The following is a 15,469-nucleotide window of genomic DNA, read 5'->3' as shown; positions in this document are numbered from 1 at the left end:
TTCAGCAATCCTTTCTCAGTTTGAGGCACAGCAAAAAATGGAAAACTGCTGACAAAAGCATGAAAATGATTTCTTCTGAATGTTCTTTGTTGCAATATCTGAGGTCAAAGGCTTCAAGTGAACCACATCTGGACACAACTAATCCATGTGAATGGACTTTAAAACATCAGAATTCAGACCAAATTCTTCCTGAGAGCCTAAAGCACTGCTGGGCAATTCTCACGAGATAACAGGACAAGCACAAAGCTGTGATCACACTCATTTGTCTGCTGTTACATAAGAAGTGGAAAAAGGTCTCGCTTGCAGCCCTCATGACAAAATCAAGTTGTGAGGGTGCCAGAGCTGAGTGTAATCTGAGCCTATGAGAGCTTTGCACATGGCAGAACTCGTCCATTACTGTCTGAATAGCGCAGATGAAGACGCTGAGCAGTGCGGACATCAGCCAGAAGGTAAAACGTCACACACAGTCCTTCTGACACTTTTCAGCTCATGAGCTGCCAACAATTTTGATTTCTTTGCCTCACTTAGTAATAATAATTATACAAAAAATCATAATTAGGTGTAATCTACATATGCTGCCATGAGTAATCTACGTATGCTATCAAGCACAGGCTGTTCTCAGTCCACTTACAGAAATAACGACTCTTAAATGAGCGTATTTCTTATGAAGTTAGCTGCTCCTAGAAATCGCTACCACAACACCTGTGTCGACTGAAATGACAGGTAAAAGACGGACGAAATCAGCTACCATGAACAAAATGTCAGGCTGAATGACATGGCAGCCTATGGTCTTTCAGCTTCAGCTGCTGATATTAAGATTGCCGTTGAACCCTCGTCATTGTCTCATTCGTCCTCCAGTCGGGCTCACAGCGAGCTGCTGTACCTTTGCCAGGTGCACGTGGGTCTCCGTCAGCAAGTCGGGGTGATGTTTGGCCACCAGGCGAATAACATCATTGAACATTCGGTTCTTCTTGTACATGGTTATGGCGAGGTCAGGCTGCTTCACTGTGGCAAACAGCCTGCGCGCACACACACACACACACAAAGCATTGGTAACTCTGAACTTTTTTTTTTTTTAATGTTCCAGTGTCAAAGCCATAATGGAAAGAAATGAAAACAACAGTCTGGCCAGAAAACAGGGCCTGAAAATACCACCTGTCAGCAGTCAAATGCTGTGTTCATTATTTTTCCTGCTGCAACAGAGATGTGAGACAACTTCAAACACAGTCACGTTAGTTTGCCTCACTCAACCTTCAATGCTTCCAGCAGCCAGTGAGGCGACAAATTACGAGAAATAAAGTGATCTGCGTTTACCGCTCAGCCTCCTTGAATTTCCCTTCTCTCTCCTGCTCCTGAGCTCTGCTGATGTACAGAGCCGTGACTTCCTCCTCGGTCATACACTTCACTGCCAGCTGCAGACAAAGTACAGCAAACAATCACAACAGCTTTATTCATTTCTCTGTTTTGTAGCTATCACAGCTGCCAAAATCAGGGTCCAAAATATCCCTTAAAAGTAATGTAGTTAGGTTAGTCTACCTTTTAATCATTACACCTTGTTTGGAAGTGAAACTGTGGTGACTACATGTGTTGCTCCACTCTGACAGTTCCCACTGGACTGACCTTATGAGCCTCCTCCCAGCGTCCCGCTGTAGTGTACATGTCTATAGCATCTTTGATGTGGTCTCCTTTAACAAACAGCTGCTCTGCCACCTGCAGGCCATTAACAACCCACAAAATAAACACAACACAACACTCAACACAAATATGAAATATGATCTGAATATCATGAGTTCTCTGTACTGAAGTGTATATTTGACATTATTGTGGAATGCACGCATGAAAACAAAAAAACTTCTGACACATCCACAGCACATTAATGTATTAGAATTCCTGCAAGGTCAACTGAATACAAAACCCAAAACAAAATAACACAAACATGACATAAAGAGCATTTTTCCAAAGCGTGGAAATGTTAACAGAATTTAGAAGAGACTGGAGAGAAGAAAAAGGGAAGCATCCGCCGCCTTCGCTACACAAAAGCATGAATGATATTCAGTTGAGCCTGAGCTAACGCTGCCATCAATGCAGCGATCGTACGTGCTGGTTGTCCGTCTGCTCTGATTAAAAAACGTTTAGTCATTGTTTTTTCCTGATAATTTTCATATTGAAATCACAGGTGCGAGCTTCCTTCATTGTCTAAGTTTTGCACTGAATTATACTTTCCTGCAACTTCCACAAGTTGGAAAGCAAAGAGCTTGTTATCTTAATTGCTTTCTGTGAATATGCCCATAGAGCAAACAGACTGAAATGGCCTGCTATTTTCAGAGGCTGGCAGTCTGCAGGGGCTGTTTGGCTCAGCTGAGCTCATCAGAATAAGCAAAGCATGCTGCGCTCCACCATCATCATCTCGCTTCTTTTTCCCTTCTCTTTGTATTTACACCAGATTTCTCTTCTCTTCCTTCTCCTTTTCAACAGTCCTGTATCTCTGGTATTTAGGCAACTATTGTTACAACCATCCAACCTGTCACTGCTGCCAAAGCACCATCGAGCTAACTCAGCCCACATTGCTCCATGGAGACGGAACTAAAGTTTGTGTACGTGCACAAGGTTGTGTGTGTGTGTGTATGTGTGCATGTGTGTGTTATTGGTGACTGTATATATCCCTGAGCGATGTGCAGGAATTAATTGCTGGTGGCAAAATGTCACTTTAGCCTTCAGGCTGCCTCCATCTCACTGTCCGGTGTGGCGTTCAGGGAGCAAAACTAACCTGAGGTTGTTCCCCCCCAACCACAAAGTCAAATGTACCAGCATCCAACCTGGCCTATACAGCACTTCTGCAAGGTAAATAAGACTGAATTTAAATGAGGTTATTACCACCTAAATACCAGTCATCTATGGATGTAAAAAAATGCTAACAAACAGTGACCTTATTACACATCCAGCAGACCAACAGCAACATCAGCATTCATTGTTGTGCTGTGTTTCTGGCCAACTGAGGAACGAAAATTCAATTTACACACGACTTTCAGCTCTATGTTTGGTCTCTTTTATAAACTGCAGTTTGTCATGATTAGATATAAAATGTGTAGGTCAACTGTCTAACTCTTTGCTATTGCAACTGTCTTCTCCCTCTTCCTGTTTTCTTCCTTATTCAGCCCCCTCCCATGCGTCCTCGTTCCTCCCCTCTCACCTCGTAGTCCTGTATGGAGGCGTAGTGCTGAGCTATCTTCATGTAGTATTTCCCTGCCGATGAATCCTCCTGTAACTCCAGGATGTGCACGGCCTTCTTCCACTGACGAGCCGCGATGGCCGCCTCGATGGCTTTAAGTGAGCAGCTAAGAGCGGACAGCAGAAAGACAACAGTCAAGTGTTTCTATGTTTGTGTGTGTCCATAAAATGAAATAAATGATCAACTCTGAAATGTAGATTATACGTGTAGACACTTTCTGTTTTGCTCCACCAACGCTTGGTTGACAGTAGAACCAAATGCAGAGACCCACAAATTCAAAGTTAACTTTGGATCGGATTCAAGTTAAACCAAATAATTTTGCGAGGACTGAGGTACAGACTGTAAAGTTTAAGAAAAAATTATCTGTGGTAAGTATTTTAAAACCTTCGTTTCTGTTCAGGGTTTTAGCTTCCCACAGTCAAAACTGAGTTTCAGATGCTTTTTCAACCTGGAAAGAATAAAAATCTGGGCACCGATTACCTGTCTTTATTTGGCATTTCTGGAAAATGAATACAATGTCTAAAGATATCTCTTCTCATCTCTCTCTTTTTCTTCTGGTGATGATTTAAAGAACTATTGGCCATCTCTGTTGGATTGTTTTTTTTTTTTAATGTGTCATTTTTGTTCATCTCCATCTGTCCAAAGCTTTGTCTCTTCATTCCTCTATTCAACGTACCCTGCTTCAATGAAGTGGTTGATGGCAGCGTCCATCTGTTTCTGCTGGACGAGATAGTCTCCCCAGGACTCCTCCAGTTTCACCACCTCGGCAGGGAAGGCGAGGCGAGCCAGCTCCACCGCTACAGAGAGCAGGAAGGAGAAACTTTATGTGCTTCATACTTAAAGTCAAGTCACCATCATACATCCACCTGTTGTCCAACACCTTGTCACATGATTTGGATAAGGCCTAAGAGTGTACAGCCATGCTGGCTGCACTGTAAGGCTGTGCTTTGAGCACGCTGCTGCTGGGCAGGTATAATGTTCATGATGACCACTGTCTTACGTTAGCATGTTAGCATGCTAACATTTGCACATTGTGGTACTTATCTACAATATAGATGAAGTGACAGATTAACCTTTCCTGAAGGCACCTCCTTTGCAGTAGCACTCCAGAGCTCTCTGGTTGTTTCTGATCTTCTCATACAAATCTCCTGCCTGGTCAGAGGACACAGAGAATATTGATTTATTCAGATAAAATTACACATTAAGAAAATCCAATATGCTGAGTCAGGGTTGGTCTGCTCCTTAGTTGCACTGTGGGAAAATTTTAAAACAATAGCATACATTGACAACTTTTCTGTTCAGTAGTTTAAATGTTAAGTTGCTTTTCTCACCAGACAACAACAAAACACAGAACTCATGATCTTTGCAAGATATACTAAATATACTGATATCATCAGGACATAATGGCTACCACAAGTTAAAATCACGCATTACCAGCGTCCTATCAACCTTCAAGCACCCGAAAACACCATCAGGATAGAGAAACAGAATTTATACTGAGGTTTGGAGGTTTGGAGGTTTTTCCTCTTGAGCCTCTCTCCCACCTGCAACATAAACACAGATGGCTACAGGAGGAGAACTGAGCTAACAGACATACAGCAACAGAAAGAGATGCAGCAAAACGACAGACAGATGGAGGGAGACAGAGTGTAAAACTGAATAAACAAAAAAAAGTTGTTCCTCTGGTGATACCTCTCCTCTTCTAGCAGATGCCAGGAGAGGAGGGGAAGATGAGGTGTCTGAATGGAAATGCAGGGATGGAGGGGGAGATTTAGCAGTAAAGGTTGCCAGCAGCAGCTGACCATAAAGACAGATAAAGATCCACTCACCCTCTCATAAAACTCTCCCTTGATGAGACTGGCGGCGATGCGGCTGACGGTGTCACTGTTGCTGGTGATCTCCGGCCGGCTGATGGCCAGCCGGGCGGCTTTAGCCGGTAGGCCGGCCTGCAGATAGAGGTTAATGGCACCCTGGAAGTCTCCCTGGCTCTCCTTCACCTCACCGGCCTTCTCATCCTGACCCGTCTCCGTTAACCACTGGTAATAGTTTCTGCGCAGGCTGTTCAGCTCCGGGTGGCCCTAAAGTTATTCATGGGTTGTACCTGAGTTAGACGCAGGTTCAAATCTAGAGCTGAAACAACGGACAGACAGAACAAAACGTCCCTCAGGCAAAATGTATACATTTAGTGTGTTCTTTCTCACCTTGGCTTCAGCCAGAACAATGCAGTCGTCCCACATGTGGAGCTCCTGGTACATCTCTATAGCCTCGTCGATGGCATTCTGCACAAACCGGGTTATACAACATGTAATTACATACATTATTACTTCTACAAGTAATAAAGCTTATACAAATGCGATATTGATACACAGTGCTTAGCGTCCATGACGCAGTGAATCCATGTACAGGAGTATGGTACAAGTATGCTAGAATTAAAACAAAATAACTAAATGTTGTTGAAGAACATAACTAGTTGTGTTTGGTTTATTGCAAAACCTCAACCAAAATGCATCAGTAATTAATTCAAGCTGTTAAAGTGTGAAGAGGCTGATTTGAAATGCCAGCTTTTGTAAGCAAGTGTGCACACAGGATTTGATTGGCTGAGGTAAAGCAGGGCGTGCCACCCACCTGCTGCATGTAGACCATCTCAGCCAGTTTAAAGTTCTTATCCAGCATGGCCAGGCGGGCTTGGACTTGGTAAAATGCTGTTCCATCTCCTCCCTGGTGAAAAAAGGTGCACCCCCACGCGCACACACACACATACACGCACACACATACATTTGTACTGATTCCAGCAGAGTTTTGGTCTTCTGTGTTTCAGATGTCGGTTTTTCATTTCCACCGTGAGAAGCATCTGAACAATTAGCCACTTCTGATTCAGATTATTAAGACAAGTTAGATTGGATTGGCTTGAATTTCCCTCGGGATCAATAAAGTATCTATCTATCAATCTATCTATCTGGATTATATTACCACGATTGTAAATCATTATTTCTGTCTTGTTTTCTGTGCTGATGTTCAACACACCGTTTCTCGTGAAACTTTGTCTGCAATCTCGTTTGTCTTGTTGAGGAAACGTACAGTTGAGATGTCTCCCAACGCAGCAAAACACCTGGAGAAGAAAATGGAAAGAAAACCCAAGAGGGAACAAGCAAGTAAACAACAAGAAGAAACACCAAAAGTAAGACTCAGCGGAGTGAAGTCAGAAGGTGAAACTGGCCGGTCAAAGCTCGGAACATCTGTTCACTTGATGACCCGAGATAAATTAGAGCTTTTGTCTTATTAGCCTTCAGATACGCTGCAGTGTGAGGGTGCTGAGAAATGAAAAGGCACAACTTAGCATTTGGCCACTTTATTACCAACTCTCTCTGAACAGTTGCATCAGATTAATGAACGAGTCATGAAAGAAAAAAAGTTCTCTCTCTTGCTTCCCTCCCTCATTAACATTACACACTCCAGACAAAACCATTTTTTCCCTGATTTCATGATTAATGCAAATCAAGCCGATGCCTAACGAACAGCATATGCATTATTAATAACAGAGAATTCAAATTTGAAAAGTTTCTCAAAACAGAGAGAGAGAGAGAGAGAGAGAGGGAGAGAGAGAAAATGCTTACGATAGAATTTTTGTTTTAAAGATTGTCTTTGATGATTAATGAAGTTAGAGGGAAGTCAGAGAAGGACACAGTCACCTGCTGTGTGTGTGTATCCACTTATATGTGTACAAAGGTGTGCTTTTTCATTCCAGGTGACCTAGAATGCCTTCCTGTCTCATTCCTCTTCAGTCACACAGATAAGTCTCACGTACAATGAAGTCCCAGAATGTAATTAGCACAAAATGCGAATATCAGCTTGTGGTTTTCAGTGTGTGTGTGTGTGTGTGTGTGTGTCTCTTGCTGACCTTTCCGCGATGTGCAGCTGGTGAGCCTCTAGAGCCAGCTTGCTGAGCGTCCTCCACATGGCTTCAGTCTCTGGTGACATCTCCAGAGTCTCAAGGAATTCTGTGGCTCTGTCAACACACACACACACACACACGCACAGAAGTAAAGCTGAGTCAGGCAGCAGGACAGGCCATGAAACAGAATTGGACAGAAGTGACAGCTTCACCAGTGTTTTGTTTTACAGACGCAGTGTGACTTGCAGCTTGAGTCACAGACAAAGTCGGTCTTCCTTCTCTTGCAGGGCTTCAGCAGAGTTCACCAACTTAAATTTAAGAGCTTTTAATACCTCAGAGAATGGAATTTAATTCCTGTTTCACAATCATGCTGGGCAAAGTATGAAAGCATGATGAAAAAAAAAAGTAGACGACAGCAGCTAGAATTATTATATTCTTTTAATATATCCTAGAAGTATATAATAACTCTGGCTGCTGCGAGTAGGCGATGGAAAGAAAATCAGTTTCCAATTATTTTGATTATCAATTAATCATGTCAGTCATTTTTCAAGCAAAAATGTCAAAACATTTGCTGGTTCCAGCCTCTTAAAGGTTGGGATTTTCTGCTGTTTGTGGTATTTATGGCAGCAACTGAACTGAGTCTGTGGCTTTTGGACTGTTGGCTGGACAAAGAAACAACCTGAAAATGTCACTTTGGGCTCTGGGAAAACTGTGATAAGAATTATCTGACATTTTATTGTGGAAATAATCAGTAGATTAGTCAATAATGAAAATAATAGTTAGCGGCAGACCTAATAAGAATCATTATTTTTAATGATGTAATTCATGAAATAAATGCCACATGGGTCCAAACAAGCAGCAGAAATGGATGGAAGGATGAATTAGTTCATTTAATCCAAAACAGTCTGAAATCCGATTTTAAGAGGTGGAGCCTACAAGTGCGATTTAAGACATCACAGACAGTTTGAAAGAAGAATTTATAACTTTTTAATATCTTCTACAGATATTTTCTGAGGAAACTGAGTTCAGCGCTTTTCAACACTTTCCAGTCATCCCTACAGCCAGTCTCTCATCTTCAAGGCAAACACAAGCCACCAAAATCCTATGAAAGGTGGCTGGCTTCACTGTATGTGACAGAGAACGGCGGCGACGAGTTCAGCTGCTCCTCCTCCAAACTGAGAGGGGTCAGTTGTGGCATCTGATAAGGAGGCATCATATTGGAGGTGTTCAAATCACGACACAGTGAAGAGATTACAGATTATAGATCTCCCAGCTGGCCTGGGAGCTCGGAGGAAACTGAAGAGCTCGAGGAAGCTGCTGGATAAAAGGACATCTGGCCTGTTCTGCTCGGCCTGCTGTCACTGTGACTCTGACCCAGAAAAGCAGCGAGTACACAGCGACGGGCTCATTTTCTGTCAAGTTAGGTGAGTTCAAACCTACCTGTTATAATCCCCGTCATCAACAGCGGTACCAAACTCAATGAGGCCTTCGTCCAGAGTGTATGACACGGTGTTGACGCCCTCCGTCACGATCACATTGGTCTTCCCTTCGGCTCTTTCTAGATCCACAATGTCGCCCTAACAAAGATACGCGCAACCGGTTTTAACCTGATTTACAGACAGGAAGCTACAGTTACTTAATATGGATAAAGATTTCACACGCAAAGCTGTAATCATCTTGTAAAACATGATGCACTGTTACAGGTTAACCTAACCAACTGAAAAGTTAAAATTAGCTTACAGGAAAATGATTAACAAATCAGTAATAATAACCAAACAACATCATACACAGTTATAATAACAGTCACAGGAGCCTTTTCTACATTGAGTACTTGGCAACACATAATGTAGACATGTACAACAGCAATCATTTTCACCATAAGCTATCTTGTCTGCACAACATATGATCTCTCCTGCTCTGCTGGTTTTTATTATTAATCAGGACATCAGCGAGTGTCCCACGAGTAAGTTCAAAAACTCGTGCGTGCTGAAGGCAAGTAACTGCTCCAGGACAGCAGCACGAAAAACACTTGCTCAGTCAGCTTTACAAGCAGCACAGAGATACAAAGTTTGAGGAAAGTAAAAGTAAAACAAGCGGTTTCGGTATGAAATTAGAACCTGCAGGTTTAGTAGCACAGTCGCCATGAATGGACCAGAGGCAGGAAATCTTTTACGTATTTTTATTAAATTCTCCCAGTGGCTGCACATACAGGTCAGTTTACTAATCAGGAGGAGAGCTGCTCAGCCTGTAAAGAAGAACTGTGTAATGGTGGAGGCGTGTTATCATGTTATTTGACAAAATAACACTGATGTCATTATGACGTCACCGGGGTCATATAAACTCAGCTCAGCAAGCAAACCCGAGGCGGCGCACACACAGTGGACAATGACTCACCTTGATTGGGAACATGGTGATGCTGTCTGGGCTGTCAATGCTGTACCAGATGCAGAGGTTTCCCCTGTTTTGGGCGACCACCACATCGCTGCCGGGCACCCACTGGACGTACGAGCAGAAACTCAGCATTGTGGTCTTCACGGCAGTCTTTATGTCATACAGATGGAGCTGAAGAGGAAGGAGAAGGAGGTGCAGAACAGTTTATCTTCTTTCTAATAGTTAATTTCACCATCAGCGATCGTCTGACTGCTTTGTTTACTCTCATTCAGAATGAAGCTGGAGTCAGAAGGTTAGCTTAGCTTAGCAGAAAAGACTGGGAACAAGCAGCCAGACTCCATCCAGAGCTAACAGAATCCACTTGCCACCCCTCCTAAATTTCTTATTATCACATTTACTTTCCAGAAGTATATGACAATTACTCCCAATAATGTCATTAATTCCATTAATGTAACTTAGATCTTTAGTAAGTGACATGCAATATATGTGTGGATTAACCAGTTAAAAAGTTTTAGACCTTTTAATACCTTCTCTTCTCAATCATTTTTGAGCGAGGACTTCTCTCTGTCGGTCAGAGATCTTTCATGCTTTCAGGTTTGTAAGTAGATGTTTTGTTGAAAAAAAGTAATGTTTTGTGCATGGTGAACGAAACACCATACAACAGCTGGCTGCTGACCAACAGTACTAAGAACAAATAATCTGGAAACTGAGCATCAAAAATCTGTGCAGATCAATTGGTCAATTGCACATTAATGTCTGTAACAGGCGGGTATTAACTGCCATATTGCTTCAGTAAAGCTATTTTTAAAACCTCAAAATAGAAAGAGGAGGTTGGTTTAGGGATCGCACTACTGCAAACGGATTACAGAATATCAGCTGGACGCATGAATAACCGGCAAATCACAGTTTAGTCAGTTAGTTCAGTCTAACCACAGAGCAGACTGCAGAAGCACCTGTTTGATATGCTGTGGAAGAAGCATTTTGAGCATCATTAAAGAGAAATGTTGAGGTTCATATGTCCCTAATTTGGCTTGAACAAAGTAATTTCACCTGCTCCATATGAGTACTCACACCGCAGGCCGCTTTACTGTGATGGGCTGTGATTAAGTCTGTTCTATAAGATACAGAGGCTCCCTGAGCACTTAATACGTATGTGTGTGTGTGTGTGTGTGTGTGTGAGAGAGAGAGAGACAGATCGTCAGCTGCTGTAATGAGCTACCTTAATATCCCCCCCACCACCGTTTTTAATAATGTGCCGTGTATAGTTTTACCTTGGAGCTCAGCGGGCAAAGTTTTAATGTAATGAGGAAGAGCAGCCTCTTGATAAGTTCTCTTGAAAGCAAGTTTCAATTAAAGAGACATTTGTTATACAACTTGAATTTTTATGATTTCTTAGTCACAGGGAATGCAATAAATAAGCGTTATGACTGTGAATATCCAAATCTGAGAAACAGTTAATCTTATCAGAACAGTCAGTTATCCACTTCAATGTTCTATCCACGATTACAACTGAAATAAAGGTGTAAGGTCCTTAAAGACAATGTCTTAGCAGCAACATGAGCATTTACTACCATATGGTTTGTGTGCAGAAGAAGCAACACATTAAATCAGCTCAAAGTGAGGACTTTCATCTGCATATGAACCACAAAAATTTCCTGATAATCAGTGCATAAATTGTCTGGCTGTTGACCACTAAAATCTAAGTTCATCTTTGAGTCTCAGTGGACGTTTCTGCCAAAGATGAAGAAATAAGATATTGTGTTCAAAAATGGAATGTATGGAAGATGAATGTATGAGTGAATGGACAGAATATGCGGAGGCATAACAATACATATTTATATTTAAAAAAATCTTTAGACGTCATTATGTGCCATACAAGTGCGGCAAGAAGTTTGAAGCCACTCAGGAATTCCCAATTACCAGAGCGCTCCTTGTCTTTGCCCCGGGGCTTGAACATCAAACCGCTTCCTGACCTCGGGGCAACAACTGACAACAGCTTCCTGCCATCCTGCACGCAGCTTCTCAACAGTGAATCTCAGCACCGACAAGCACCGAACAGAACAAAACTGAGACCTTTTACGGTTTTGGTGTTGGGGTGGGCATTCAACCAAGTAACTGCCAAACACACTGCATCAGGGTCAGTAACAAATGAGTTTTACACGTATTAGTTATTGTGAAAAAACAGTTTTAGAAAAGAGAAGGTAAAAAAGATTAATTTAGCCCTTATTTATTACAAGCAATACAAATGGAGTTACTCTGCTGAAAACAATGTTCTGGTGGACAGGAAGGTTATCTAAGTACATCCACGTTTATTCTGAATTACTATCATAAATGGCCACAGGACGTTTTGGGAGATGGCACAGCTTTAAGTTTAGAAACATACCAGCCAAAGATTTTTCTACTGCTCTAATCATCATCATCTTGTCTCTGCCTTAAGGCCTGTCTCCCTCTCTCTCCCTCTCTCTCTCTCAGTCCCTCAGGGCGCTGAGGGTTCATACTCACCCGCAGCTTCTTGTCCCTGAACAGCAGTTTGTGTCCGGTCTCATTGAGCTCCAGCCAGTCAATCTTGGAGTCGTGGCTGATGGTTCCCAGATTGTAGCCCGCGGCCAAGTCCACTGAGGGGAGGAAAAAAAGGAACAACTGAGCAGCGGTCAGGCTGGCAGCGTGACAATGTGTCTGGCTAAAGATAGCCTTTATTCCAGATAAGAAATCAGCCAGTCATTTTCGTAATTATTAATGATTCTATCAGGCAGGGTGAGCAGTTTCTTTAAACTCAAAATTTACCTGTTCTGGGATCAAGTTGATATGATTAGCCAGCTGATATATCAGGCCTACATTAAATTTATAATTAAAATCAAGCACAGGTCAATCAGTGTGGTCCAATCAGTGGTAAAGATACATTTCAAATGAAGATATACTGCAGTTATTGTAGTTGCAGCAGTTCAGGAGTTTAATATTATTATGGTGAGCAATAATGTGTGGAAAACTAGCTGTTGACAGTATAATAATAGCAGTAATATCAGCATCCTTCAGTGTTCAAAAACAGCAGACTGAAGATGTTTGCCGTCCCACAGCACAAAATTAGCATGTTAACCAGTTAGAGTTCACAGGGTTGTTGATGACTCACTATCTCTTGGCCAGGTACAGAGAACTGTTGTTCTGAAAATTCACAAACCAAGCTGCTCCTGCCTTGGAATGAAAACCCACTGCAGACTCAAAACCATCGCTGGCATTTAAGGATGGGCTGGTAATATCTTGCATTTCTCTTATTGTTTACAGATCCCACAAAAAGACAGAAAATCAAAGATCAACTGATCCAGCAAACCAGTATTATACGTGTATCCATAGCCTGATAATCCTCTGAGCCATAGAGCTCCACTGCTGTCTGAAAACTATTGAAAACACAGTCAGTGAGCCACTGGCTGACATGTTCCTTCATTAGTATGAACACACACAATGCAGTTCATTTTGACTCAGTCCCACATACTGCGTCCTCCTGTTATTAATACCAAGCAGCAGCCTCTGGGGCAGAAAAATGAAGCCAGTGCGGAAGTGTTTGCTATGCCTCAGCTCAGCTTATCTGAGTCACTGAGTGCTGGTGTTGTTGCTATCTTTTGGAGGATTTTTCATACAAATATCAGACAAATAACACGGTCTGTCAAAAAAAAAAAATCTGTGCTCCACCACCATCACAAAATCTCAATCACATATTCTTACCAATAGCAATGGTCTTTATATCAATCAGATACGCAAGCTTCTTGTTGTCTTCGACTCCTCTCTGCTTCCTCTCGTTTAGTCGGACGCTACATACACACAACACACACAGACACAACCTTAGTTAAAAACAGCGGTCAACTCAACATGACTGGATTCACACAAATGTAACGTGTAAGCACTAAATCCAGCGTCAGCTCAGCGTAATTGCCTTCAGCTGCTGTTCATCGTACTTGGAGGCCCAGAATACCCCCGATCGTGATGTTGTCATGTCACAATGTCCAGCCGGAGGCAAGAAGCAGGCAGAGCATCCCGAAGTCACCAGGGGACGTTCAGTCCTGACACTTTCAACAGGGCTGATTATTTTAACATGAATGTGTGCTGACTGCCAGGCTGAGTCTCGCTGACTCTTGGAAAGAAACACTCAAGTACTGCACAACTGTTAAAAAAAGCAAAGTATGTACTTTGACTTGAGAAGGATTTTTCAGACAGAGCTTTTACTTGTAGCAGAGTATTTTTACATAGCTGTACTGGTACTTTTACTTAAGTCAGGAACCTGAATACTTCCTCCACTGCTGACTCTCCTGAGGTCTTACTGACATGATCTGTGGAATTTCTGCACAGCTCAATACTGCCATCTAATGGACAGAAAAGGAAAAACAGACTAAAATCTGATAATCAAGTATAATCTTGAACTGTGTCAGAGAGAAGGTGTTAACTGATAAAGTACAGTCGAACAACCTAAAATTGTTATTTTTAAAATGCTAAATTGTCACTAAAGCAAGCAATTTTGTACCTTAATGGTCACACATGTCCTTGAATTTGAGCCAGAAAATTTGTTAGTAAAGCTGATCAAACTCTTGACTCAGAAACAGAACATTTATAATTTAGGCTGACAAAATGACTTGATTTCTTTGGATTGAAATGCTGTTACCGTTAAACACAACAAGTGGATCTGTTTTTCTACCCTTTGTTCTTTGGGACCAGACAAACCTGTAGCGGTGTGACTAAATCAACTTATCTTACGCAATTGTACCAACCTGATGAGATGAGGGTTCATAAATTCTGTCCTGACAGATCCGAGGATCTCATTGTTACTGTACTCCACCAGACTCAGCTCCCCAGCATTAAAAATCATGCACACCTGAAGAAAACACAGACAAGTGAAAACACAGCAGCATGCAGTAAAACGTGCATAAATTACCTAAGACACAAAACATGACAGGACCTGAAACGTGCATTTGAAACACTGCATTTGATCGCTCAGTGTCTTGACACTGCTGTAAATCTGAGTGGAGAACATGACAGGCAGCAACCTTCTTCATAATAATCTTCATGTTGTCCAAAACAAACATGTGTACTCACAGTTTCATTTTCAAAGAAGAACTTTTCGTTTCCCCCTGAACCGGGCCATGGCACCTGAAAGAGACGCAGCAGAGTTGTAATATCACAGTGTCAATATTCAAAATCAATATTCAGCAAGTTTTGGAACATTTCAGGGACAGACTGCATGTGTGAGTTTTTGTGATTCAGATGAGGTGAGCCTTTAAGAATTACCTCACTCAGATTATTCGTCAGCAGGTCTCCCAGCAGGAGCGTGTCAGAGGTGTGAGCCACCAGGTAGCGATCTTGGCCCAGGATTTTGACTTCTTCTATCTCATAGCCATAATAGGACTTCAGGACCACCCGTGTTCCTGTAGAGAGGTTCCTCACTATCACCTAGAAGACGAGGGAGAGGAGATTAAGAAAGAAGTGTGAAGTGAAGAAGGAGGCAAAAAAGAACAAAATAAGACACACGAAATTAATCTGTCGAGCATTTCATTTGCATTTTATGTATAATATGGTTGAAATTCAATGACTTGATGCATCAGCGCAAAAAAAAAAACCCATATATATACTGACGGAGGCCTTTAAAGTTTATTTACATGCAAACACACACATGGATTACACACCTTAATTAATAAATATGTCTGGAAGACGTGGAGCTCATTTATCTTCTGACTGTTAAATTTCATTGTTGTTCTGGTGTGGAACCACTTGTATGGTTTTTTAACTCTCCTCACTGTTATGCTTATGGACTTAAAGATACTGCAGTTCTGGGGCTAAAATGAATAATTTTCCGGTTTGTGTCTACCTGGCTCAGGCTGACGTAGGTCATCTCAAACTTCTTCCTATAGATGGTTCTCCGCAGGCAGCAATCAAACAGCTCCACTCCCCCACACACAGTTCCCTGTCAACACACA

At 42.0% G+C, this 15,469-nt stretch overlaps 1 protein-coding gene across 2 annotated transcripts in view; it reads right to left on the bottom strand.

The window, feature by feature from the left end:
• The window catches only part of ift172 (intraflagellar transport 172), a 34,307-nt gene that overhangs the window by 15,802 nt on the left and 3,036 nt on the right, over nucleotides 1-15,469 (bottom strand). For both annotated transcript variants that reach the window (XM_046372704.1, XM_046372703.1), the window contains exons 10-28: nucleotides 15,361-15,456; nucleotides 14,784-14,945; nucleotides 14,592-14,645; nucleotides 14,267-14,370; nucleotides 13,230-13,315; nucleotides 12,015-12,127; nucleotides 9,516-9,683; nucleotides 8,562-8,698; nucleotides 7,128-7,235; nucleotides 6,254-6,338; nucleotides 5,855-5,947; nucleotides 5,431-5,508; nucleotides 5,059-5,307; nucleotides 4,303-4,381; nucleotides 3,906-4,026; nucleotides 3,191-3,335; nucleotides 1,621-1,710; nucleotides 1,315-1,412; nucleotides 884-1,019 (exon numbers count right to left, since the gene is read on the bottom strand). In XM_046372704.1, the coding sequence (XP_046228660.1) occupies nucleotides 884-1,019; nucleotides 1,315-1,412; nucleotides 1,621-1,710; nucleotides 3,191-3,335; nucleotides 3,906-4,026; nucleotides 4,303-4,381; nucleotides 5,059-5,307; nucleotides 5,431-5,508; nucleotides 5,855-5,947; nucleotides 6,254-6,338; nucleotides 7,128-7,235; nucleotides 8,562-8,698; nucleotides 9,516-9,683; nucleotides 12,015-12,127; nucleotides 13,230-13,315; nucleotides 14,267-14,370; nucleotides 14,592-14,645; nucleotides 14,784-14,945; nucleotides 15,361-15,456 (2,202 nt within the window). The remainder of the gene's footprint in view (nucleotides 1-883; nucleotides 1,020-1,314; nucleotides 1,413-1,620; nucleotides 1,711-3,190; nucleotides 3,336-3,905; nucleotides 4,027-4,302; nucleotides 4,382-5,058; nucleotides 5,308-5,430; nucleotides 5,509-5,854; nucleotides 5,948-6,253; nucleotides 6,339-7,127; nucleotides 7,236-8,561; nucleotides 8,699-9,515; nucleotides 9,684-12,014; nucleotides 12,128-13,229; nucleotides 13,316-14,266; nucleotides 14,371-14,591; nucleotides 14,646-14,783; nucleotides 14,946-15,360; nucleotides 15,457-15,469) is intronic.

This window comes from Scatophagus argus, chromosome 19, assembly GCF_020382885.2.
Source record: "Scatophagus argus isolate fScaArg1 chromosome 19, fScaArg1.pri, whole genome shotgun sequence".
NCBI lineage: Eukaryota > Metazoa > Chordata > Actinopteri > Scatophagidae > Scatophagus > Scatophagus argus.
The sequence above is the reverse complement of the archived record's forward strand: the minus strand, read 5'-3'. Positions and strand labels throughout refer to the sequence as shown.